This window comes from Exophiala xenobiotica (genome assembly GCF_000835505.1).
Source record: "Exophiala xenobiotica strain CBS 118157 unplaced genomic scaffold supercont1.2, whole genome shotgun sequence".
Classification (NCBI taxonomy): Eukaryota; Fungi; Ascomycota; class Eurotiomycetes; order Chaetothyriales; family Herpotrichiellaceae; genus Exophiala; species Exophiala xenobiotica.
Genome location: NW_013562493.1, coordinates 439,447 through 464,997, shown reverse-complemented (window position 1 = coordinate 464,997; position 25,551 = coordinate 439,447). Strand labels below are relative to the sequence as shown.

Genomic DNA, 25,551 nt, shown 5'->3' with positions numbered 1-25,551 from the left:
GTGGTGGGAGTTGTTGTTATTATCCACGGTCCCATTCTGCCAACAAAACAACCACTGCTCATCAGACATACCACATCTCCACGCAATCCAAGCCTGACAATGTGAAGTCTGTGACACCCGCTTCAACATATGAATCATTTCTCGCCACAAATTAAAAGTTGATAAGGGCCCCTACCTTAGTGAGCAACTCGTATTGGCTTTATCTTTGACACGTTTGATATCCTCAAGCACCACTCGGACAGGCTTGCTGCAGAGGTACGGTCCAGCTGGTGGCCATTTTCGACGCGCATACCGACCCTGCAGAGCAAAATTCATATGGATATCAAACCGATACCTGCATTCTATTGTTGCTACCTTCTGCGCTCAACAGTCCGCCACGCCAGCGTTTACGTCGGCTCTAGTCCAGATCCTGCCCGACGGCTTGGTCAGCACAATGGCAGAGTCCAGGGTGGTGCTGTACGGACATCTCGAGCCACACTCCGCCCATGGGAAGTGACTTGCATCGTGGCTGGCTTCCCCTCCAACATCGCCGCCCTCCAATTCGAATGGGCCTGGCAGAACTCCCATCTGACCCGACACATCACACCTAATGACCGCATCTCTTTCGCCACGACGCGCACCAAGACTTCCAGAAGCGGCAAGACAACAAAGAGACCCGGCAGACCGAGAACCTCGTTGATGGACAAGTTGTCAAATCTGCACCTGCTGCTCAGAGCATCTTACTTCTCCAAATGGCCTCTTGAGGTCCGCTTTTTCAACCAAGATGCTTACCGGTCCTGGGAAACCTGGTGTGAGCGAGTCGATACCAACATTTCCCCTGACATCAAAGTCCATTTTGACCCATCTCAAACACAACCTCACCAAGACCAGGATGAATTCACTTCAGCTCAGCCCCTGCAGAAGAGAAGAAAGGCAGACTTGATCGGCAAAGGCGGAGTTGATGGCGTCGACCCCACATATGCCCGTCTGCGTGGAGTTTTCGAGAAAAGTCAATTCCTCCTCGACGAAGATGATGAGCAAAAGTGTACTGTGTGCCACAGCGGCATCGACCTAAAAAAGGGCTTATTTGTCATCTGCCACACCGATCATTGTCGATCTATATCACATGTAACGTGCTTGGCAGAAACATCCCTGAAACAGCTGGGGTCAGCCTCACTTGTACCACGAACAGGATATTGTCCCTCGTGCAAGCTGGAACACTCGTGGCAGGACCTGATGCAGCAGGTGACTCTGCGGATGCGAGGTGTGAAAGAGATCAAGAGACTGCTGGGCAAGAAGGGCAAAGGGACCGCTGCGACTGCGGCAGAGATCCTGGAGGCTGAGAGTGAGGAGTCTGAGGCTGAAGAGGAAGTCCTTACCGCACAGGAAGTGGTTGATGAGGAGCTGGGCGATGACCAAGATTGTGATGATGCAGCGTCGATCGCCTCCACAGACTCATACATAAGCAGAGCGTCCGACTTTGAGGCTGGCGAGAAACCAGTGGTAAGCCAGCCAAGGTTAGAAATCGTCATCGAAGATAGTGAAGATGAAAGATGACACAACTTCGAGCGGTTCTATGCTGCAAGCAAAGGTCCGAGTCTCTGAAGGGGCCCTGGAGCACTGCCTTCCGCTAACTCTTTGACGCTTGCCGAAATCTCGGAGGCCACTTCGTCCATGGTTCGTCCAGCGTTCACTATCCGGACCGGGACATCGTCAAGTCTGGAGAACACTTCTTTAAAAAGAATCCGGACCCGTGCCTGCATTTTCTCGGTCTCGTACCTCTCGGCACCATATCCACCGCGTTTAGCTGCATCGGCCGTGGATATATCGAGGAAGAAGAGCGCGTCTGGCTTCAAGAGACCTATCTCCGGATACCAAGCCCAATCGAGCGTCAAGTCAGGATTCTCCTTGGCCGCCGAATAGACAGCTCCAGAAAATGAATAGCGATCGACTATAACAGTGACTCCATCAAGGATATCTTCCCGGAGGCCTTTGATAGCCTCCCAACGATTCGCCGAGAATAATAGATGAATAGAGTGGTCGTCCTGTTGAGCCTGGCCTGTCAAATAGCCATTGATCATTTGACCAGTAGGCGTAGTTCGGTCTGGGATGGGGTTAGCAGCCCAGAATGGTGTGAGAGACTTCTGGCCTACCTGGAAACTTCACGTATCGGACTTTTCTACCTTGTGCCTGGAGAGCGTCCAAGAGCTTCTGGCATTGGGTCGACTTGCCAGAGCGGTCAAGACCTTCGATGACAACAAGGAGACCTCTCTGTTGGTGGGAATCAACTGCAGCCATGACTTGAACAGCGGCCTGGCTTGCGTCGATCGACTGTGAAAATATCGACCGTGATAGCTCTACAGGACTACGGAGTATGTGTCTAGGCTAGCATGGAATTTGACAGCATGCTGAGCATTTGTATTCGGCCGTAGCTTGTAGATACGGTGGATCTCCCACTTGCGTGGTGCAATATCAATATGGACCGAGCGGCCAAAACTCTACGCAGGAAGAACACCACAAGTCACGGAGCATGGCACCATGGATCCGCTAGAAGCTGATTCACCTGCGCGACTATCGGACGCGATGCTGAAGTTTGTCCTCGAACATGCTGCTTCTTCAGAGACAGCCGCACGCCTGGGCCAATTGACTGCTTGGGGCAGACCTACGATCAATACACCTCACTACATTGCTCCCACATCCAGAGGTGTCATACCTCACTTGTCGCATGATAACCTGCAGAAGCACACAAGGATATCCGCGGTCTACGTACCTCTCGAAGATTGTACGTGTGTTCTCTCGGCGATAAGCTGTGCGCTGACTTTCTGGCTTACAGTTGGTGGATAATAGTCATTGAAAAGTCGCATGAAAATGCGCCCATCTACACTACCCCTACACAGGAAGGCGAAACTCCTCTGCGTCGATATATTGGCCTGCCAACCCAGTGCCTGTCTATTTTTGGCCCGCGAAGAGTTCCCAGCATAACTCCCCCCGCGCATAACACGAATTCTTCCATTGCAATCTCGACATCTGTCGGCTTTAGGTTTCTAGAGCTGGAACAGTACAATAATGCTCTGAAGAGACTAAAAGCGGACATCTCGATCAGCCTAGCGGATGTAATCCAGAGGGAGAATGCAAGCGTGAAAAGGGTTGAAAGAAGTGCTGACAGGACGCACGCCTGGCTACGAGATAGCGTTGAGGGCGGAGCGACGCAGAATTCGTTACCGTTCTTCGCCAGCTTACCTCCGCTCGAACCTCAGACGTTGTCTTTATATCTCGGCGACCTGCTTGATGTGTACAAAGAGCAGATATCGGGCTTATGTCTTTATTCTCCGTCGACATTGGCAGGACTGCCAGACGACCTTCGCCAATTACCGACCCTGTGTCTTAGCGACCCTACAACCCCGCAAGCGTTACTCGCAGGAGTCCATGCGGGCGTCGACATGATGACGGTACCGTTTGTGACGCAGTCATCAGAGCACGGGATCGCGCTGTCATTTTCATTCCCTGGATCGAAAAACCAGTCCGACAAGCCTTTAGGGTCCGACCTGTGGTCTACAGCTCATGCTACAGACCTTTCGCCCTTGAGTCCGGACTGCAAGTGTTACACCTGCCGGCGTCATCATCGGGCGTACGTACATCATCTCCTTCAAGCCAATGAAATGCTAGCTTGGACACTCCTGCAAATACACAATTACACGATCATCGATTCGTTCTTCGACAGCATACGCGAGAGCATCAAGCAAGGCACCTTCGTGGCGGACATCGACGCGTTTTGCCGAGCACACGAGCCCGAGCTGCCGAAACAGACCGGTCAAGGACCGAGAGTCAGAGGCTACCAAACGAAAAGCGTTGGTGGTGGAGAAATGAGAAAGAATCCAAAAGCTTACGGGAAGCTGGATGATCAGATGCAGAAGCTTGCTGAGGCCGAGTCAGGAGTTGCAACACCCGATGGCGATGCCAATCAGATCGAGGAACATGGCCTGGCGAAGAAGATAGAATAGTCATCGCGCCAGATGACCTGTTGCTCCGAGCCCGCTACGAGCTGAAAGCAACTATTCTAAGCCGAGAAGTGAGATGTTGGACGAGACAACCCAGCCATCAAGGTGGGAGAACCTCAAGGCCGATCCATCATTTCTGCGGTGAAGATATTCTTGTAGACAAGGAGGCATTTGTCCACCGTGGCGGTCACCTGCCCTCCACGGCTGCTCGTCTCTTGTATCTCCTTATTCAGATATTCTTGACAGCCTCCCTGATCAACGGCCCAACCTGTTTCCGACTCTTGCTCGTATCCCCCATCCACCATATCTTCCACTCGCCTTTCTCTCCCAGCCGCCCATTCAGGGCCTTTATCACCGTTTCATCCTCCTGCCACTTTCGAAGTTTCAGCTCCTCCGCGCGTGCCTCGAATTTCTCAACGACGCTCTTCACACTCTCATCCATCGCGAGCACAATGACCTCCTTCCCATCTCCCGCACGTGTTAACATGGCAAATATACCCAACTCCCTCCCTTTGTCTTTGGCAAACCGTTCGATCTCGTCAGGGAATTTGTCCACCCCGCCCGCGTGCTCGACAAGCCAGGACAACGGCTTGACGAGGCTCGATATCCCGATGTTGACCTCCTCCTCAGAAGACGTCCGTGGCTCAGTCCAACTCTTATAGTCCCGATCAAAAATCTCTTGCATATTCAACAGATTCAGTGAATTCGTTTTTGTCGTGCTGATCGCTCTGTGGAACGCATCTCTGTCCCATCCATGTTCTTCCATCCCACCCGACGTACGGTTTTCTTGAGCCGGTGCCTGATTGTCTTCCACAATGAATGATTCGAGAAATTTGACCACCTCTCGATCGAGATCGGAGCATTTATCCCCAGTGGCTTTGAGGTTCGACGTGTCTATCAATACGGGCGCAAGGGCGAGTCGGGCAATCTGCGTTAGTCCATCCACCTCACTTCCCTCCCTATTTTCATTCCCACGGCCACTCTCGCGGCCCTGGGAAGACGAACCCGAAGGCCACAGTCCCTCATCCCTCAAATGCTGCACGACAAGACTCGTACAACTTCCTATACCGGTTCTCACGATCCTCGGATCCGCATCGTCCGGCACATACCCTTCGTCGACGTGGTGGTCAATACAGCCCACAACATCGAAACGCGACCGTATCGTCTCGTCGGCCATTCCGGGTATCGCAATCGACGGAGCATTGTGGTCCACGAGGAACAATTCTTGCTTCTGATGCTCACCTACGCGACCCATATTTTCACCCTCGTCCGGTGCCCTTGTGTCTGCGTGACTTGACGTCGCGAAAACGTCATGCAAGGGCGACTCCCGGTCAGCTAACACGTCCGCAATAGTAATCACATCCTCGAGGATCTCCGTCTTGCCTTCCTCTCCGGCATCACCACCACCACCACCATTGTGGTCCTCATCATTACCGCCCTCCACGCGGCCAATCCTGCTCGGCGTCTCGCCCAGTGCCAATCTCAGCGCAACACCGAACTCGGGTCTCAAGCGCCATAGCTCGTTCGCTCTGACACCTGGGAGATTGAGGATGGGAACAAATATCCGGGACTTTGACCGGTCATTCGTCTGGTTTTCGTTGGCCCCGTCGCCCTTGCGTGGTGAGCGTGAATTGTAAAAGTAGGACAATACCACGGCAGATATGAAACTGTCTAGATCCGCCGAGGAGTTCCCCATCACCAGAGTCGTCCTCCCTTTCGCAGCATCGATACTGTTGGCGTTTGAGGACGCTTGCGATGATTTGAGTGCCGAGGAAGCCACTGCACGACGTATGCGTGGTAGATATGTAGACAGGGTTGGCATGACTTCTTTGGTGTCCATAGGTTTCGTTTGTTGGATTTCTTCTGCCATGGATGGTCGAGAATTTGAGAAATCTTTCCTGGAAGGAGGGAGGCAGTAGAAGCGTTCAAGCCCAGCCTTGTTCAAGATGCAATGGTGCAGGATGAATCAAGTATGACGTAGTACTGTAAAACACGGCCGAATATATTTTCTGAAATATCCCTTTCTCTCACGTCGGCGGCCATGGCCTCCACCTTACAAAAGGGCAGCATGTCAGTCTTTGCGCAGGATATTCCTATCTCGGACTTTCTGGTCATCATGATTGCTACTCCAGTATCTTTGTCGAAGGCAAAGTGTATATGATCGCGCGCATGCAGAAGTCATCATTCAGTCATCAAAACCCCCAAAGTGTGTTTGTACTCGTACAATATCGACAAATACCCTCCGACTAAGGTAGCTGATCCTCATCCACGGACATCCAGCCAAATCGAGCATCCATACCTTTTGCCAGCAGATGAATTCAACTCAAACATTGTCTCCGAACCTGTGCCCAAACTCTGATGTTATCTCAAAAACCCAATTGCTGGCAACTGCCCCCAAGGGCGCCACCCATGAAATGCGCAAAACTTTTCTTTAGCCATAAACCGCAAACGCCGGCACTCCAGGTTCATTATTGCAACCAGCCAGACACTAGACGCATTCCCACTCGCAGAAAACGCACCATCTCGCACTGCGGTCGGCCAGCACAAGCCCTCGCCAGGTACCACGTTCCTGAACCTTCACAATCGTCTCCCAGACACTTCCAAGAATCTCGCCGTCGACTTCTCGGAGGGCCGTCGGCTGCGGTAGTCCTTCATGCTTGCGATTGAGTCTGATGATCTTCCCGCTAGGACTTTGAACGGCTAATTTCGCTGGCTTGTCTTTAGCAATCTTGACACCTCCTGCTCCGTTGACGTGGCTGCTCTGCTCACTCGGATTACTCCCCGCGGCGCTACTGGTCATGCTCATAGCACTCGCAGGTCGCACTAGTGGATTCGGACTGACAGGACGTAGGTCGAAGCCATTTTGTTCGGTAGCTGGCGTCGAAGCTACCGACGCCGTATGTTGTCGGACACAAAAGACATACGTCTCACCAGCACCGAGGCGCAAACATTGAGGTTGAACAACGTACAAATCTTGCCTCGTGGCATGCGGTGTAGGATGTCTCAGCGCAAAGTCGTATGCAGGATTCTCACCAGACTGGTACAAAGGTAGTGCTAATGCGATAGAGTGAACAATATCCCTAGAACTGAGCATTAATCCTTTCTTGCCAGCATAGATTTTGAGAACAGCAACGCCTTCATCCCCGGGCAGGATAGCTTTCACGACGTATCGCTTCTGGCAGATTTCGGTATTCGGCACAGTTCGGTACCAGCTTGGTTGGGCCAACGCTCTCTTCTTGGTAATGTTTTCTGTGTCTTCGTATACATCCCCATCTTGATCGCGGAGATATTTCCTAGCCTCGACTTCCGCTACAATCTCAACGTCAGGAGGCACATTGATGCTTAAAGTGCACATCTCCAGTCCTTCCATCCTGATCACACTGGTATCGTATGCGTGCATTGACAGTCCCTGTCTGAAGAATGGGGGACAGGTACCAGGAAGACTCAGAAGCACGTCCGGACCGATACTCGGTATCATGTGCTGCTGAGGATCCTCGACAGGAACATGAGTCCAACAGATCTCGCTTGGTTTAGCAAGGAAATACCATGCCTCAGCTATGTTCGTGCCGATAGTCGAATATAACATCCTTTTTGGATTCGTCGGACTCGCAAGACTTGCATCCATCATTCTCCACTCGTTGTCAACGAGTACTGCGTTCCAGAAATGGTTGGGTCGAGAAAGGGCGTCCAAGTCAAGATCTTCGCCGGGTGTTTTGAGGTATCCTTGCACAACCTCAGCATGAATGCCGATGGCAGAGCACATTTCGACAACCAGAGCCGACACTTCCTGGCTGCTACCTCGCCTCGACTGGATCACTCTTCTCGTGTCGATGGGTGCATTGTAATTGTACCCGTCAATGCTGTGGTCTTCTTCCCAGCTGATCCTCTCTGCGCACCAGATGAAGATGGCTCGGAGTCTCTGAACACCACTTCGATATGGACGACAGATGAAACCTGTCGCCAGACTGGCGGCTGTGATGCTGCTTGGTAAGCTGGTAATAAACCGGGCTGCCTTATCTACCTGGCTGAAACTGGGATTGCTGAGCTGGAATGGTTCGTATACTGGTCGGCCACCAGCGTCCTCGTCGCCTTGCAAAGTCCCAAACATTTCTTCAACAGGGCAAATCACCGGCTGATCCAGCATGTGACAACGGTCGGCTCGTTCTTGTCGCTCTGAAGGTCCGGGTGTATTCGATCGATTGACGTCCCGGCGGGTCAAAATGTAGGCACCCGATGCTCCGCTGACCAACCCCATCTCTCGAGCAGCGTCTCTGCCATAAGCACCACCGTTTGTGCTCTGGACAGGCGCATTGAAGGCTGTACCTCCAGCAATGCCTGTCATTTTCGTAGGTGATCCTGCATTGCTCCCTGTCTGGCTCGCAGAAATGGTACTCCTGGCACTTGCTGCTCCCGTCTTTGCACTGTCCATCAGTTTCTTGAAGAAGCCAGGTTTCTTCGCCTTTGGCGTCATGAAGCCGCCCAGACCACCAGTTGCACTTCTGTCCGCATCTTCCCATCCTATCGCTGATTTTGCACCTTGCCTGGAGTCATGGTTGGAATGGAACGAGACTCCTGTTGTTGGGGTCGTCGGCCGCAAATCAGTCTGATCCCACCGATCGTTCCTCATCCCAGCGCTTGTCATAGGCCTGGCCACTCGATCCCGGATACTGCCCATTCTCTTCCTGGCAAGACTTCCAGCACTGGTCGCACTGAAGGCCCCCGCAGAGTATCCACTCATAAGGCTTTGACTAGTCATGCTCGACTGGTGTGAAGAATTAGTCGCGACACTCTGGACACCACTACTCGAATTTGTAGAGTTGGTCTTTGTTGTGTAGGTTCTTGCTAGTCCGTCGCCTCCAAGTTCATAAGCAGACTTTCTCTTCCGTATTGACCTCTTCCGATCTGCCATCGACGAAACCGGTCTTGACGCCCACGGGGAGTTCTTTGGTGGAGGCTCCGGAGGATCACTGCCCATGCCGTCGTCCGGGTCTGAGCCTTCTCGAGCCTGCTGCATCCGGCGAAGTCTGCTCTCCATCCTCTGGACATAATTCTCCAGCCTAGGAGGAGCATCGTGGAATCTATCGGGGCTGTTGTGGCGGCTACTGTAGTTGATACGTCCTTCTGAGTAATTGCTGCCTCCTGCGCCTAGCCCCAGGCTGGTCAAAGGTCGAGGTTCCGGTCTTCCATTTGGCCGGCGGAAATCATCGAAGGCTTCTGGCGACCATGGGTTGAATTCTTTCTCTTGTTCGTGGTGTGAACCATGTCTGACCAATGTCATGTCGTCGAGCGAAGACATCACTTCATCCATCGCGTTTCGTATCATGGGAGGGGTATGACCATTTAACGAGGGTGGAGCAGGTGAAGGCGTGCGGGAGAATGTCTGGTATCTGTCGTTCATATCCAATGCCTGAGGCGAGGGAGAGGGAGCCCGAGATAAATGGCCGTTGGGTCCTCCCAGGATGCGATGAGGTGGGGGAGGTGGTGGTGGTGATGATCCGATCTCATGGTGTGGTATGGGTGAAGGCGTTCTTGAAGGTGGTCGCTGCTGCCAGAGAACAGTAGACGGAGGATTTCTGGGGTCGTAGACAGGTTGACTTGACGGGGCAGGAGTTGTGGGTTGTTGCGGTGCAGGTGCTCCGTGGCCAGTGGGAGGTTTGGCACTCTTGTAGCCTTGGAATGGTCTTCTTGACTTTGCTCTCTCTTTCTTCTCTTGAATCTGCGCCAGAGAGTTCTTGCGCCCGCTGTCGCTTTTCTGCAAGTCGGGCATGGGACTGACAGATCGACTCATCGGCACGAAGCCGTCCTCGAGGACCACGACAAAGTTGGACGGAAACAAGCCCATCATCCTCTTGTCTCTCCTCAGTCTCCCCATCCACCATGAGCCATCTCCAGCATTGAGACATTCTATCAGATCGCCTTCGACGAATCCTAAATCCTTGTCCGTCTCGCCTCCCCAAGAGTAGACTGCGCGACACCAGCAAGGGAATCTGGTGGGTAGTTGAGCGGTTGCCATCGCTGGTTTGGTAGTATTATTTATGTTGTGCCTGAGGGTGGTGCGCGTTGCACAGAAGGTGAAGATGGCAGCATCGAGGCGACCCGTCAAACGATTGTGTTCAGGTAAAGGAGTGCTCCCGAGATGAGACTGCTAATCGATGTAACGAGTGAGTGTTAAAGACCACTTGAGTCCTTCAGACTATGCGACAATGGTGCTCGCGAAACGGAAGAAGCCCGTGCTGCGATACAACAATACGCTCGAGCAACACGAAGCGCAGCCAAACACGCAGAGTTGGTTGCTGTCGACATTGTTTACATTTGGGCCTGAAGCAGTCTAGTGCAACGGCTCTGTCCGAAGCCACCTTCTGCTGATTCGTTTGACCACACAGGGAAAGTTGTTGCCGTCTGACGTCCTGTCGAAGACCAGAATCGCGTGTGTTCTATGGACACTCCGTCCGTCAGACCGCAGCTCTTTTCACGGATCTCGGCATCTCGACGTTCAAGCGGCGATAAGATTTCATTGGACAGAGTCGTTAGATTCCATGCTTCACGTCGTTTCATTGGTCGAGGGCCTTCGGATTGCCTCTTGCCAGAATACCTGCTGATTGATGGCGTTGATTAATCCATAATACAATGCTTGAACGATATACTGGAGGTATATATCAAGCTATATCCCGTCTGGCTTCCTTTTCTCCTCCTATATTGAACCCCACCGACATCAAATTCGATCAATTCCACCGTGGTCGCTGAAAGTCAACGCTCTACTCCGTACCCCTATCTCTAATAGGCACATGCAGCATTTCACAGAAGCAGCCGAGGCTTAAGGCCGGCTTGCCAGCAGAGCCCCTTCCTGACTTGCCTGGAGAGAGTCAGGATTCTCCAAAATTGCTGGGCAGACCATTGATGCAGCCGTCAAAGCTCGATACAGCCGTCGAGATACTGATTCAACCGTCGAAGCATTGATACTGCCGTCGAAGGATCATCATGTCGTCCTGCATCCCGTCTCGATCTGCCGGGGTATCATTTACCCCGCCTGCCCGTCTTCTTGACCAACGAAAGAGCGAGAGGCACGGAGAAGCCGTTTTCGTCTGAGCTTTTTGCGGTGGCTGGCATCACCCTGCAGGCCGAGGGACGACATGATTGTCGCCCTTTCTGGGGTGACTCCACCATTGCCACCATCGCCGAGAGTGATCAACGAGCATGATGGGACCTCGAAACCCGTCAGCCAAGAAGACGCTTATGCACCATCAGCAAACCCTGGCCGCATGTCACCACGTTTCTGTCTTTTCGTCCAGATATTCGCCCAATCCAAAGTTCAGGATAAGTCGTTTAACGAGTCCGGTTGCAATTTGCGATGCATCACGGCCATCGGTTCCGAGGCCAGAATCAGAAATCGCCTGCTTTCGGACATCTCGTTGTGTTGCTCGCAACACTCCTCGAAATCATGACCAGAGTCAGCCCAGATCTAGGTGGGTTTCCCAAGCCAATTCCAAGACCTTGGCTCGCCGCTAGGGGCAATTTCCCAATTGAAATCCCCAGCAGGATGCAGGTCAAACCGTCATCTTCAGGCACAATATGAACACCATTTGAAAATGAAAACGATACGAGAACTGCACTTCGGTCTGTAGGCAACGAAAACTGGCCTGCAATAGATCGGCATTTGATGATTTGTAAGTGAAGACAACTACTGTACGACCCAAGAATACGGCCGCCCGGGTCTAAGTCACCCGATGCATGGGCTACCACCTTGATGGCCACAAGCGCAGAAATGTGGCCGCAAAGGCATACCCCGGACTACTTTGTGGCACTGACCAGAATTCTGGGGTTGTTTTCCCGCTCGTGGTGGTTGGACTCCTGTCCTACTTCCGCTCTGAGCCTATCGCATCGAGTTTGTGGGATATCTCATCTTCCTCCTAGTCTCCTGATCCTTGCCTTTATGCGTTCTGCCCATGCATCCTAGGTCCTTGGCCAACGCCTCCAACACTGCTTCTTCTGGAGCTTAGGATTCGGCTATGCAGCTTGTCAGCTACTCAGCGGAGCCTCGAATCTTCCTCCATCAGTGCCTTCCAGATCAGGTATTTAGTTCACATATCTCCCACCCCCAAACTCCCTGATTCCTCACACTTCGTCTTCTACTATCCTTCGAATCACTTTTCCTTCCATCATAGCCCAAGATGGACGCCCACACAGCCACCACCGAGAAGAATCTCGACATTGATCAACTCGAGCGAGCCGAGACTCAGGTGTCCATTGACTCCGATAAAGTCAACGATGCTCGCATCCAAGCTTTTACCCCAGCAGAGCAGAAGAAGATCATCAGGCGTATTGACAGACGGCTGGTGCTTACGCTCGGTCTCCTTTACTGCGTGTCCTTGATGGATCGAACAAATACTGGTATTGCGGTCGTCGCTGGTATGGGTGTCGACCTCGTCCTTATCGGAAACCGATACTCGATCATCGTCCTCCTCTTCTTCATCACCTACGTTCTGTTGCAGCCACCTGCTACCGTGGTCTTGCGAAAAGTTGGACCTCGCATTTTCCTCCCATCCATCACCCTCCTCTGGGGCATCACCATGATCTGCTTCGGGTTTGTGAGAGAATGGGTCGATCTCATCCCTCTCCGATTGATACTGGGTGTGTTTGAGGCTGGCTTCTTCCCTGGTAAGTGCTAAGGTCCTTATGACAAAGGGACCCCCCACTGATGATGTGCAGGCTGTGCGTACCTACTTAGCTGCTGGTATCCCCGCTACGAACTGCAGAAGCGAAATGCCGTTTTCTACCTCATCGGATCCATGGCTTCCGCCTTCTCTGGTATCCTTGCTTACGGCTTCTCTCAACTCAAAAACCACGGATCTGGACCCGAGTGGTGGGGACAACACTACGGTCCTACTAAGGCAAATCCCGATGCTCCGTCAGGAATTCTTCCTGGTATTGCAGGTTGGAGATGGATCTTCATCCTCCAGGGTGTCGTCACTTGCGTCATGGCAATCGTCTCATTCCTGTTCATCGTGGATTTCCCCGAGCTCTCCACCAGGAGCTTCGGACTGAAATTCCTCAACGAGGAAGAGGCCGCCTTTGTCGTTGCACGCATTGAAAAAGACCGCCACGATGCCATCCCAGAAGACTTCAAATTGGGCAAATACCTCAAGCACGCATTGGACCTGAAGGTATGGGGGTTCGCTGCTCTCTTCGGCCTCACGACCACCAACACCTATGCCATTGCGTATTTCCTTCCCATCATTCTCAACGAAGGCATGGGCTTCGGGGTGGCTGCTTCTCAATGTCTCATCTCACCTCCTTACGTCCTTGCCGCCATCGTCATGTACGCATTTGCGTATCTTGGCGACAAATGGCATCTCCGGTCCCCTTTTATCCTCATTAACGGAGCCCTGCTTCTGATTGGCAAGTTGACCACTCTCTTCAGGTCTCTTGTCATGCTAACGAATATCTGATAGGCTTGCCCCTTCTTGGCTATCTTGACAATGTGGGAGTTCGCTATTTCGGTGTCTTCATCGCTACAACAGCTTGTAACGCCAATGGTAAGTCTACTATTCCCCGTACGATTTATACCCTGGATGCAGGAATATACATATCTCAATATCTCTCCCCCAAAAAGCTGTGCTGACGATTTCTAGTCCCCTGCGTCCTCACCTGGCAAGCCAACAACATCCGAGGCCAATGGAAACGCGCTCTTTGCTCGGCCACACTTGTGGGTGCCGGAGGTATTGGTGGTATCATTGGCAGCACCGTTTTCCGCTCGCAAGATTCGCCAGAGTACCACCCAGGTATCCTGACCTGCATGATCTCTAGCGCACTGATCATCATCATCACTTTGGCTCTGGACTTCAAGTTCTGGCGCGCCAACAAGCGAGTGGACGCTGGAGGCAAGGCTATTGAAGGCCTGGCAGGGTTCAAATATACCTTCTAAGGGCCTCACGTTTGTGCGCGGAATCGCTCTTCAAATGCCCAAAGTCGGAACTTGGTCAAAGCAGGGCTGGGACAGAAAGTGCTTGAAGATTGAAATCTAGCTTTCTCATCTCATTGGGATAATACAATGCAAGGTTATACTGGTATATACGTGGTGACCATGTGATCTCAACATCTCGTACGGGGTTTCACGGGCGACATACAGCCTGTGCCGTTCTCGTTTGGTGTTGCATCCAAAGTCCAAATCGAAGTCCACGTCCACGTCCACGGCACCGGGTCTTGGATCCATCCGAACCACGTTGGAAACCTGCATAAAGATCCTGGCTGCATTATTATCTGCGAGTTACTGGCCACCTCCCCCTTCAGTCGAACTCCATATGCCAACATATACTCCGTAGGCGTATAGTAAATACCGTAGGTGGCGAGCGGTGGGTCGTGTGCTAGGTACACTTTTCTCCACAATCGATCTTCCTTTCCCGCCCGACGCTTTGAGTCAGGCAATATACATAGTACTGTATCAATCTCCATCTCAATCTCATGTTTCGTGAGGAGTCAGGACATGACAGTCAAGTCGCAGGCAAAGACTCGACGTCAAAAGAACACGCCAATCCCAAGCATCCACATTTCGACCGAAGCTCTCACACTCCAACCCGACGTCTTGGCCCGCGACGGCCTCCGAGGTATACGAAGTGTGCCGTGCACGGCGCACGCCATGATGATAGTACTAGTACATGACTCTTTTGATCCGCCGAGCCCTGCCTGAACCAAGACTAGCACCGACACGCACCGACTACACACTGTAGGCGCTGGCGCTCCTTCGCTTCAAGCGGGTTTGAAGCGCTCGGCACGGCTCCGATCGTGCTCACACCTCATCACCCCATCACCTCTCCTTGCTGGCCCTTGCTGACTGCAATTGGCCGGGCAGTGCCGGTCTCTACAGTACCATTGTATGCACGAGTCCTTGAACATCCCACCGGCATCTTTGGACGAATCATTGAACGCCTTTACAAGTGATTGACCTCGTCCTCTGTTGGCCACACATCTCGACGACAGTCTCGCTGCACCTGCTCGTGTGCTTGTCCCGATTAGGTCTTTGCATTGCTTGCCTGCTTGCTTGCGTCGCCCACCTGCACCCACATCTATCCTCTGCCCTTGGGGCCCATCCCATCAGCCAAGAGGCTGGGCAAAAGCCACCAGGATCGCGAGGACCGCGAACCCGCCTGGGCATCTACTCGATAACGTAGGTAAGTACAAGTAAACTACCTCGGCAGGCGGTAATTGACGACGAAGATAATTCGTCTTCGTCTTCAACCGGTGGCGCACGGGAGACAAGCCGGGCCCGGTTGGCCAAGGGCAGGCTGGGGGAACGACGTGGACGATCACATCATATGCCAAAAGTGTGTATCCCGGCACCCCCAGCTTTTTCAGCTCAGCCCATGCGTGCCTATGGTCAAAGGCTAAAGCAAACACGACTCGTGGCTTGAGTCTAGGCCACGCCTAGAATTCTTGACTTTCTCGGTCTCGGATGCACGCCATGCGAACGCCTTCGCGCCGGGGATCCTGGCTTGCTTGGGAAAAGCGTGGGAAAAGCTTGCCCCGCGTCGAATACGAGGTGTCGACAGCACGGGCACCCACGGGGAAGGGGGCGGCGGCGATCGATCTAGGGGCGAAACGTCCCGAGGCATTACAGTACATACACCAAATCGAGTAGATGCATTTGGCATGACAACTCGATAGTCGACATGGACGGCTGTGGACGTCCCGCCTAGGGTGCAGAGGCATTGGTTAACCGCAAGGCAGTGAGATACATTGAAAGCAGAACTCATTGTTGAAGCTAGTCTCATCATTGTTCTGCAATTCGTGCTCGTCGACTATGCGACTCGCGAATCTCCATGACATCCGCAAAGGAAATCACCAAGGTTCGATCACCCTTTCCCCAGTATCTTGGATCACTTTCCGCCTTTTCATCTGCTTTTCAGCCATAATCTTACACAACACCCCAAGCTGCTCGTTCCTCGCCCGTCAATAGTCCAGTCCACATCCAGTATCAACGAAGCATTCGGTCCCACTTGGCAGTACGCGCTGCGATCTCCTGAATCATTTCATTTCCCCATCCGTTCAATGACAATCCTTTTCTCACCTCACCACTAGTTCTCCGTCACATTCAAGCTGTCCATGTCGCTGATCAAGTCATCTTCAAAGTCTTCTCTGCGCAGGAAACGTCCCGACAGCACTCTTCCCATGTGCGTATGATTCCACTCGATACCGAGTCGGCGCATGTTGATGAATTCCTTGAGCAATTTCACCGGACTCGTCTTGAACGTGCATTCTGTCCAACCATTCGCTTGCCGACAAGCCGATGACACAAAGTTGTCGTTCGCAACCTCACGTCGGAGCGTTAGAGGACGCTCACCATCCCAGAGCCCGATTAATGTACATAGTTTGCGGTAGTCCTCGAACGTGGTGAAGTATAACTGGCCAGCAAACAAGTTCAGAGTAGTGATCGCCTCGCCAGATATACCAGGGACGTGGTCGCGCTCAGGTACTCTGTACACGCCCATCGAGTCGAAAGCTGCCATCGATCTGCCGGTGCGTGCTTGGTAGAGTATCAGGGTTGAACGCTTACTCCGGCGTATGAGTGGCAGAAAGGCCTGAGCCTCGTTAGGGCTAATGATGATTGGTTGCTTGACACCAGCCGCTTTCAATACCCACTGAACGGGCCGTAAGAAGTCATCTTGCCCCGAATCATTTGTAGTTTCAATGGTACGCAAAAAATCCTCCGTAACAACCACGTGAATTGGCCAGTCCGTGCGAACGTACTGAGACTTGAGTCTGGTCTTCTTCAGTGTGTCAAACGCTGGGAAGCAGCCGGCGGCAGTCTCACGAGGAGGTTTACCATGGCGGATGAGATATTCCAACCCATCCCAGGCGTTTGGTTTAGCTGGTTTGCCTTCTCGAGCTCTCTGGACCTCTCTCTCTTGCTCGATCTCATGAAGCACTTCACGTTCTTGCTCCTCTGAGATACCACACGTTGTGAGATCCGTAACGTCAATTCGCTCCCACTCCATCAGGAGGTCGCTCATGATTGTGTCAACTCGCTCGTCGGCGGATGGTTCAAAGGCGATTTTCCGTTCCTGGCGGCTTCTGACGCCATACAGCTCTGTGACGGGGCGACTCTCGCGTTCCCGGATTGTTTCAAGGTATCTGTTGGGATCACTCACCTGCCCATCATCGGATAAGTGCCGCATAGAGGCGATTCGCCGCCGACTGTGTGAAAGCCCTCGAAGAGTCCAAATTGACTTTTGGCTCTTCAGCGCCTGGCACGATTGGTGAATCGCCCAACGAACCACATGGGAGCTGTCAACGGGAGCTGCAGGTTGCTTCAAGAATGCTCGAATGCTGTTGTCCACCTCCGGTGGAGCAAAGAATCTCACTGACTGGGACACCGCCAACTTTCTCATTCGCATGCATGCTTGCGCTAGATTATCCTTGAGCAAACCAGGTCCGAGCAGTACACCTGCCTGAAAGTGGTCAGGAAGTTGAAAGTCTGTGCCGCGAGTATGGAACTCATCAAGATAGATGAGACACCCACCAACTTCGTCCTTGAATATCGAAGAGACGAATGGTTCTGCTGTACCGTCACGATTGAGCACCATCTTCTCGTCATTGTCATTGAAGTATACCGCTGCCATCTTGGCTTCCTGCAGTCCCAGCCACTTTGCTGCGACGTCTCGGTTGCTTTCCAGTATCTGAGCCCCGACGTCAATAATAACTGAGGGGCTGGGCTGCTGGTCGACGATAAGGCGCAGAAGTTCATCCGTGGAAAGCCGCTGGCCTGAGGCGGAAGCTGCGCATACGTAATTGCGATTGTCTTGTCGGAGGAGAGTGGCCAATGTCGAGGCGGTGGAACGTCGCAGATCTTCCAAGTCTTTCTGGAAGCAGGTTGAAGGCACTCTGCTATCGCAGGTACCACTAAAGCCGGAGGTGATTTTGCCGCCGTCGATGGCACACAGGTCCCAGGCGCTACTCGAGAGCTTATGCTGAAACTCCTTGGCTTCGCGAGGGTAGACCAGGAAGCGAAGGAAGAAATCGATCACAGCTCTACTGTTTTTGAGATGGCCGTACAATTCATCCAGGAATGAGGCGTCGTCCAGGTTGATGCAATTGGAGCTGCGGTATTTGCTGGGAACACTGCTTTCGCGCACCCAAGTTGCGTACTCGTGGGAAGGGTCTGAAGACTTTAAAAGTACGATAATGCATCTGCGGAGGTCCTCCCGCTCGACTCCCGTGTATAGCCACGACAAAGCTGTCAAGATAATCATCATCTCTGGCTGCGCAAATTCTGCACTGGGCGAGGGAATCGATTTTGCGCGATAAGGGACCGCTGACAGACATCGTGAGCGATCCAGGCCGTAGTTCACCAACCATCTCTTGCGAAGCGCGTGTGACAATATTTGGTGCGAAATCAGACCTCGGACAACGTAGAGAGTATTGAGTTGTGCCGAACTCCGGAAGTGTTGTCTGACCTTCTCGTACGTAGCATCATCAACATCCATGTCACCTAGGAATGAGCTAACAGCTTGCAGTACTTCGCTGTTGCAATGGCCGAGAGGGAGGCTTGCCAGCTTACCTTCAACGATTTCTTGGACGATGCGCACTGTCAGTGCCTCAGCACCATCATCACTCAATATGCGAATGTGCGGAAAAGCACCATGGCCTCTGATCTCATACTCAATCCCTTCAGGTAGCTCGTGGTGGAGCTCGGCCACAACATCTTGTAGAAGTGCAAGTAGTTCCAAGGCTATAATCCATCGATCTGGAGCGCCCGAGAGTATGTTCGCCTCGCCATTCGTGTACACCAGCTCATATCCCGGTTTTAAAAGTTCGTCACTTTCGTCCAGAATGTCCCGGGAATTCCGATCAAGCCATTGTTGCACGCGTATAAGCTCAGTGGCAAGTCGGGAATCGTCGCTGCTTAAACGATCAGCTCCAACAAGACGAAAAGAGTTTTGATGCTCAGGAAGGCTCAGGAGAACGCCTTCTTGTTGACGGCATTCCTTGTAGAGGTCCAATAGCTGAGGTGCGGTTTCGGGAGTCAACACAGTCGATCGGGAGAAAGGTAGATAATACACGGTTCGTTCGCAAAGTCCAGCCAGGCTGCGCGACAACTGGCGTAGCATCTCATTTGCGAGAGGCTTCAGCACAACCACTCGAACGAGATGTGAACCGTTAGCTAGCGCTGTGACAACCATGGGCAGAATCACGGATGTCTTTCCCTCACCCATCCCTAGCAGAACAAGGCCATTGTCACGCTCCATAATCTTGCGGGCAACTCTGACCTGGATGGGCCGTATCAATAAGTTATTCTGGATTTCAAGCAGCAGCCAGTCTGGGTGTTCTCCAACTGACCATGCGTCGTGGGCTGGGTTCGCTAGTTCTTGTTGGAGAGCGAAGTCATCATCGGCGGCAACATATCGCTGTATGCGTTCAATGCGTTGAAGTGCAGTAATCTCCTGCGCAAAACGCGTGAGTATCTGGACCCATTTTCGTGGTACTCGGCTCCTATGTTGTGCAGACAACAGCTGTAGCAGGGCCATCTCATTGACCTGAGGCCAGAGTCTAGCCTTGATGAGGCCTTGTGCTGCATCATCACGAGGTTGAAGCAGCTCACGGCAACGATGAAGGAGGTATGAGATACGCTTCTTGACCTCTCCGGCCTTCCGAATCAATGCCAACGGCTCGGGCACGTCGAATTTTATCTTGACATCGGTGGCCTTTTGTCTTAAGGCAGTAATACTGTCGCGCAAGAATCGTGCATAGGGGCCAACGATTTCACTAGATTGATCCTCAAGGGTTTCAACCATTGATTCGAGCTCGTTCGTGGCGCGCCATACATCACGAGTATCTCCACTTCGTTGGCTTTCTCTTATGGCTATCGTCCGAGTAAGATCGTAATCCAGTTGACTAGGTTCACTGGCATTGAAGTCGTCCATGCTGACGTCCACAGAACGCATGATGTCGAGCAGTGCGAAATGAGTAGATTGAGTACGACGACATCCGCCGTGGGTCAAGTCAACAATCGTGTTGATCGGATTTGGACCATGCCATAACCGATTGGTCGTCATCAGGCATTGATCAAAAGCGTCGAGCTGAGACAAGAAGACATAGTTCTTGTGCCAGGCTGCAAATTTGACATTCAACAGTTGTTCCAGAGCACCGAGCTCGTAGCGGTTAAGGGTCCGTCGAGAGGGTAGTGTGACTGAGGTGCTCGGCCAAGATGACTCGACTGCAGCAAGGATCTGTTGGCGTTGCTGGGCCAGGTCCTGGATGAAATCCTCCTCCTGAGATTTCTTATCCGCTTCCTGCTCATTCTCAGGAGCTTCTGAGTCGGTGACGGGCATGAACTCTTTTTCACACTGCCTAAGGATCGTCTCAATATCGTCATGATTAATTGCATGTCCCTGTTTCAAGTCGTAGGAATTGTGTTCAAATGGAGGAAGATTTCTCAAAGCAGGAGAAATAGCCAACACCAGAAGGGTCCTCAGCACAGGGGCGTTTTGTGGGTTACCGAATGCCGTAAGAGAGAGGATGAAAACCAGTTCTTGCTTGGAGACCGAGGGTGAACGGCAAAGATTGAACAACCGTGAGAAGTGCTCCTGCATAGGGTCGGCGAGTAGATTGGCAAACGAGGTGAGTTTAAATTCATCGTGGAAGCCAACAACCTCCTTCCAGCCTCGTATCACTGGTTTGAGGCTCGAGACACTGAAAGTTGACGGCCAGGTGTTAACAAGCCCAGCTATGATAGAAGCAGCCTCTCCGTTTGAGCTGATGTTACGATCTCGCGACTTGTACTGATTGTCCTGTACGGCGTCGCCGCTCCAGGAGACCGAATCCGTTGGGTATAGCTTGCAAGTATGCCGGTGGGATCTATCCAAGAGAAGTTGATCTTTAGCATCATTGGAATAGACGAGAGACTTGACTTGAGTGTCGAAGAGAAAATTGGCCTTCTGATTGTGTGAAATGATGGCCCCAACACTGCCAAAAAAGATGTCACGCTGAGCATAGCTGGAAAGCACATTGTGGAACTTATCACTGTGCATCACTTGCAGATGCTGTGGATACCAGGTTCGTCTTGGTGATAGTTCAGCTGCCGATTGCAACAGCTTCTGAGCACGCCGTGAAAGGGGGATCGAAGTCTTAGTGATCGAATCTGACAAGTTCAACAGGCTCTCTTCAGTGCCTGTGCGACCAGTGAGAGCATCTGGTTCGGGAAAGCTCGTAACAGCGTGAAGAAGTGCTTTGTAGATATGCGACTCTAGATCTGAGCTGATCAATTGTCCAAGCCTATTGTCAATGCGATACTGCGAGAAGGACAAGTAATCGGCACTGCCAAGGCGGACGTCGACTTTGAGATGAGGAGCAGCCGCAGTGAGGGCCAGATCTCCATTTGGAATCAGTACAGTTCGAACGATTGACCCGGGTGCCTTCCCAACAGCACGCAAAACCAATCGAGATTGTAGGCCATGCAATGTACCAATAGCCTGAAAGCTATCGACGACGGCAGAGAACTCTTTGCACTTGATGTCACCTGCTCGGGTCACACAGAAGTGTAAGCGGAAGCGTGGCAACCAAATTTCGATGCCAGTCTCATGATTCTTTGACATGACGATATGATGTCTCTTCTCGAAACGCTCAAAGGTCTGGCAAATGGCGCGCCCAACAGGGCTGCCATAATCTATCAGGAAGGATTGATCAGTGCGCATTGTCGTCGTTGTTTCTGAGTTGACAGCACGACGAAGAACCCAGTCTGAGTTGCACGTCTTCCACGGGTTCTGACTGCTCCGAAAGGCCACCGTGCCATCATCTAGATCCATCCAGGGTATGCTGTCCTTGACAAGCAGAGTAGGCAGGTCTTCAAGAAACTTATCTCCTAGTAGGGCTTCAAATTTCTTGCTCTCGAGTTGGGAGCGAATGAGCAGCACTCCATCTCGCATGCCCAGATAGACTTGGTGGCCTTCGAACAGGGTTCTGGACATGTACTCCATATCTTCAACGTCTGCAGTAAAGACATCGAGATCCAAATCGCCGAAAATTGAGCGATAAAGCACATTGACTCTATACTCATTAGGAAGCCGTGACAACGGACGACCACACACAAGGAGGTTGCCAGTGGCGAGATTGAAATGTACGCTCTTCGAGAGACATTTATTTTCAAGCCACGAAGTGTCACTCTGGTGTGTTGTTTTCCATCTGAGGTCAAAGGAGGCGGACTGCCAGAATCGTTGAATACCTCGCGAGATTGCTGATGAATTTGCGGCTAGCCATGAAAGAAGCGGTCTTTGGAATAGTCGAGCCTTGTATGAGTCGTCCAGAATGTCAGAGTGCAACTTCACGTCGTGGTCAGCTTTGGATTGCTGATTGAGATGATCATGCAAATAGATGGACGCCTCAATATAGTCCTCAGCTGCAACAGAAGTGAAGCACAAAGTTGACTGAAGACAATGGTCGAGGTCATAAGTGCGACGGGTCAAGATACAGCACTTGACCATTTGGCGTGAAATGTCACCAAGAGACACCTGGACATCAGACGCGCCTCTTTTCTTCGCATGAAGATCAGCAAGTTGGCGAATCCATTGGATGCTGGCACGGCGTATTCGTTGGAGCAAGGCCGTACACTCGTCTGAACAAGCAGACACCAGAGAGCATATCTTGAGGGCCAATTCGAGGAGGACGCCTGCGGCTGTGGCCTCTTTCCAGTTTGTCTCGATGGCCGCGAACCGAGTCGCGAGCGCTTTAACAAGCGCGCGGCAGAAAGACAGCTTAGTGAGTTCAACCTGGCTCTCCCGAAGATAGTCGGTTTTCATCCGAGCAAGCATTCCAACTTGAGAGGTAGCGTGAAGGAAGAGCAACGCAGTGAGCGGCGAATTCAGGTCTATTTCCGAAGACATGAGGGCCGCTAAGACATTGATGTATTGCAGCCTCTCGCCAGAGCGCAGTGTCCCGAATAAAATGTATTCATGCGCGCCCATGTCGATTGGACAGGCTGAATGACTAGCAATGACTGAATTCTGCGTATGGGTGGTGCCGTTCACCTGTTGATGGACATGACCTCCACCCCCAGCAAGAAGCTTCGATTTGCAATATTGTTTTAACGAAGGTGTTGCCGTCTGCTCGGATGTCCACACTGCGGCCTTCGCGGAATCGTTCATTCTGAAGTTCATTGCGTTCTTGACAAATATCTCATCAATCACGAGCCCAGCTTTGAAGTAATGCGCTTTGTTCATAGGCTTGACAGATGACGCGATAGTAATGCGCCGGGTTGTATGTTGAGCATGCTTTCGGAGGTCCGGGTAGGAAAGTAGCTGTTGCTTCGGCATATCTCCTTGAACAGTAGTGGTCCTGCCCACTTCTTGCACTAGATACCAAGTGGTGTCGCGCCACAATACTATCTCCTCAGGCGCACCCAATTCGAATAGAACAGCCATCAAGTGCACCTCGATATCGGGCAACGGCCACTCGTGCTTGTCAATCTTGATGTTTGCGGCTTCTCGTGCATTAGCACATTTTCGACAGTAACGATCATGCTTTCTCTTGCCCGCTCTTGGTCCGTAGAGGAAGGTAAACTTGTCATGCTGTGCGTTTGCCGCTTCTTCCTTGAGGCGCTGGTATTCTTTCTTCTTCTCGTCCCACTCACGAGACTTAAACTCTCTGGCAGAATGGGCTTCTCGCTCGATCTCGGAGCGCAAACGAAGCAGCTCCCGCGATTTTCTGTAATATTTGACCGCAAAACAGTCCGAGGTCGGGTCGTTGAAGAGTGAAGGATATCTGTTGTTGCATCCCTTCCAACGATCCGAGATGTACTCCTCTAGACGTGCCAGTCTTTCCAATTCGCACTTCTTATTGAGCAGGATTGGCTCAAAGATCCCGGGGTCGATATCAGGGGGATAATCCAGCAGCAATGGCTGCAGTTTGGTGACAATTGTGTCCAGCGTCACCCATATATCAAACATGGTGAGCAGCATCATTGACATGCGAATTGGGTTGCCGTTGTATTGCTTCCTGGCGAAGTCATGATAGACGGGAATGAGATTAGAAAGTCCGCTGCAGCATTCTCTACGAGTCCGATTGGCATCTAGCCAGTCATCCAAGTGATCTGCTACCCATTGCTCGAAATCTGCAAGTCCGCATAGAGGGTCGCCGGAGTTGTAGAACATGTCTGCCTTCGGCAAGATCCCGCTCTGCAACTGTACACGGTTTTGAGCGGGTGGCTCATAAGGGGTAGAGCGATAGGAGTAGCCTGTCTTGGAACGCCCCAATACTGCGTTGACGTAGGAGGTACTCTGCTTGAGGGTGAGTTGATCGGTGACAGTCAATGTTGGAACGCTCGGGACACAGAATTGTTCTCGTACAGTTACTTTGCGCCATTGTGACTGCATGTCCGCGTCGATGCGCTGCTGTGTCTGCCGGACAATACCTTGCACGGAGGGCAGAGTATCAGTACCCAGTTTGGCATTTCGTCGTGCAAGCTTAATACGCAGGACATGGAGCTCGTCAGGGCCTGGGTCGTCGTCCAGCACCTCTGTCGCAAAGCTCGAAAGGAGATATAGCATGAGATTCTTGTACAGAGAATATCCGTCGTCGGCCAGCCCTGCGTTCTGAAAAGCAATCTGAAGGGCTACCCGGACAGACAAGTAAACCCCAGAGCGCCGCCAGGGCCTATCTGCGTCCTTCCAGCAGATATCATCATGAGTACGTTTGCGGATCGTGGGGCTGGCCGTTGCCTTGCCTCGAGTGCCGAGGATTCCGAAAAGCCATTCAGTGACCATCATTGGATGAGCTGATTGTCGGTCCTCGGAGACGACGTTCTTGCCCTTAGTCGTTGTTTCCAATGCAATGCGCAGTTGCTCCACAGAGAGGTTGAAAATCGCGGTTCCCAATTCATGTATGAACTTTGTGTCTTGAAGGGCTTCTTTCGGTAGGAATACTGCGCGGGCTGGGAAGGTTCGGAGAAGAGCATCTTTAGTGGCCATCACTGCGTCGGTGGTAGGCAGAACCTCGAAGCACTCGAAAACAGCGCCAGTGGACCGGTTTCGAACGAGGAGGGTAGCATTCTGCGGTTTCATGTAGAAGAAGAGGACATCTGGAGTAAAATGAGCTTCGTCTGAGAGAGGACTCGAGGGCTGCTACCTTCATTCCGCATGTTTTGTAGCTTGTCAACGATGACTTCGCAACAAGGCGTCCCGGCTGCGTAGACGTCAATCCATTTGGGAAGCGACGGCAGCAACTGCTCCAGAACGCGGGCATCGCTTGTGCCGACAGGCATTGACCGCCAAAACTCTCGAGTTGCTTCGTAGAGTTCTTTGAGCAAGAAATCGGCACCCTCTTCACGGTGATCAGATTGCGGAAGTTTTGGAGGTAGAAAGGCATGCTCGTAGACAAATCGACGAGCGGTTGAAGGCATGGTGATGCGCGCCGCCGCCGGTGAGGCCGCAGCAGTCGCCGCCTTCCTTCACCCAATGATGATTCCAGGCTCCCTATGGATTAGGGCAGTTCGGGCAACAGTCGGAAGGTTATGTTGCATGATCAGTTGATGGAGAGGGAGAGAGAGAGAGAGAGAGAGGTGGAGGTAAAAGTAACTGACGGGGGATAGGCA

The 25,551-nt window shown here is 52.2% G+C and overlaps 7 protein-coding genes across 8 annotated transcripts; 3 read left to right on the top strand and 4 right to left on the bottom strand.

Moving 5' to 3' along the window:
* Nucleotides 1-5: 5 nt before the first annotated feature.
* PV05_02347 (uncharacterized protein) lies at nucleotides 6-1,702 on the top strand. The gene has a single exon (XM_013462918.1). It carries the CDS (start codon nucleotides 316-318, stop codon nucleotides 1,534-1,536), a length of 1,221 nt encoding a protein of 406 aa, XP_013318372.1. The 5' UTR covers nucleotides 6-315; the 3' UTR covers nucleotides 1,537-1,702.
* On the bottom strand, nucleotides 329-2,318 carry PV05_02346. Of its 2 annotated transcripts, XM_013462917.1 has the most exons (3): nucleotides 2,133-2,318; nucleotides 1,359-2,083; nucleotides 329-1,131 (listed from the first exon to the last, which is right to left on the bottom strand). In XM_013462917.1, the coding sequence occupies exons 1-2, from the start codon at nucleotides 2,275-2,277 to the stop codon at nucleotides 1,554-1,556; spliced, it is 675 nt and encodes a 224-aa protein (XP_013318371.1). In that variant the 5' UTR covers nucleotides 2,278-2,318; the 3' UTR covers nucleotides 329-1,131; nucleotides 1,359-1,553. The 2 variants fall into 2 exon arrangements, with proteins under 2 accessions (XP_013318371.1, XP_013318370.1); XM_013462916.1 differs by lacking the exon at nucleotides 329-1,131 and having other exon boundaries at nucleotides 1,240-2,083.
* Nucleotides 2,319-2,517: 199 nt separating this feature from the next.
* Nucleotides 2,518-3,980, top strand: PV05_02345 (uncharacterized protein; the record flags this gene model as incomplete). Its single annotated transcript, XM_013462915.1, has 2 exons — nucleotides 2,518-2,761; nucleotides 2,827-3,980. The coding sequence occupies 2 exons, from the start codon at nucleotides 2,518-2,520 to the stop codon at nucleotides 3,978-3,980; spliced, it is 1,398 nt and encodes a 465-aa protein (XP_013318369.1).
* On the bottom strand, nucleotides 3,960-5,847 carry PV05_02344 (uncharacterized protein; the record flags this gene model as incomplete). Its single annotated transcript, XM_013462914.1, has 1 exon — nucleotides 3,960-5,847. One exon carries the CDS (start codon nucleotides 5,845-5,847, stop codon nucleotides 4,207-4,209), a length of 1,641 nt encoding a protein of 546 aa, XP_013318368.1. The 3' UTR covers nucleotides 3,960-4,206.
* Nucleotides 5,848-6,074: 227 nt separating this feature from the next.
* PV05_02343 (uncharacterized protein) lies at nucleotides 6,075-10,190 on the bottom strand. The gene has a single exon (XM_013462913.1). The coding sequence runs from the start codon at nucleotides 9,988-9,990 to the stop codon at nucleotides 6,466-6,468; it is 3,525 nt and encodes a 1,174-aa protein (XP_013318367.1). The 5' UTR covers nucleotides 9,991-10,190; the 3' UTR covers nucleotides 6,075-6,465.
* Nucleotides 10,191-12,065: 1,875 nt separating this feature from the next.
* On the top strand, nucleotides 12,066-14,052 carry PV05_02342 (uncharacterized protein). The gene is made up of 4 exons (XM_013462912.1): nucleotides 12,066-12,632; nucleotides 12,684-13,373; nucleotides 13,427-13,510; nucleotides 13,607-14,052. Exons 1-4 carry the CDS (start codon nucleotides 12,146-12,148, stop codon nucleotides 13,897-13,899), a joined length of 1,554 nt encoding a protein of 517 aa, XP_013318366.1. The 5' UTR covers nucleotides 12,066-12,145; the 3' UTR covers nucleotides 13,900-14,052.
* A 1,666-nt stretch (nucleotides 14,053-15,718) lies between these two features.
* On the bottom strand, nucleotides 15,719-25,359 carry PV05_02341 (uncharacterized protein; the record flags this gene model as incomplete). The annotated part of the gene is made up of 2 exons (XM_013462911.1): nucleotides 15,719-25,038; nucleotides 25,086-25,359. 2 exons carry the CDS (start codon nucleotides 25,357-25,359, stop codon nucleotides 16,046-16,048), a joined length of 9,267 nt encoding a protein of 3,088 aa, XP_013318365.1. The 3' UTR covers nucleotides 15,719-16,045.
* Between the last annotated feature and the right edge of the window lie 192 nt (nucleotides 25,360-25,551).

What these genes read in the sequence shown, in the direction of transcription:
- PV05_02343 (XM_013462913.1), bottom strand. Translation starts at nt 9,990, where the DNA reads ATGGCAACCGCTCAACTACCCACCAGATTCCCTTGCTGGTGTCGCGCA.
- PV05_02342 (XM_013462912.1), top strand. Translation starts at nt 12,146, where the DNA reads ATGGACGCCCACACAGCCACCACCGAGAAGAATCTCGACATTGATCAA. An exon ending in TGAGGCTGGCTTCTTCCCTG is followed by an intron (nt 12,633 to 12,683) that starts GTAAGTGCTAAG and finishes GATGATGTGCAG; the next exon opens with GCTGTGCGTACCTACTTAGC. An exon ending in CGGAGCCCTGCTTCTGATTG is followed by an intron (nt 13,374 to 13,426) that starts GCAAGTTGACCA and finishes AATATCTGATAG; the next exon opens with GCTTGCCCCTTCTTGGCTAT.
- PV05_02347 (XM_013462918.1), top strand. Translation starts at nt 316, where the DNA reads ATGGATATCAAACCGATACCTGCATTCTATTGTTGCTACCTTCTGCGC.
- PV05_02346 (XM_013462917.1), bottom strand. Translation starts at nt 2,277, where the DNA reads ATGGCTGCAGTTGATTCCCACCAACAGAGAGGTCTCCTTGTTGTCATC. An exon ending in CCGATACGTGAAGTTTCCAG is followed by an intron (nt 2,084 to 2,132) that starts GTAGGCCAGAAG and finishes ACCCCATCCCAG; the next exon opens with ACCGAACTACGCCTACTGGT.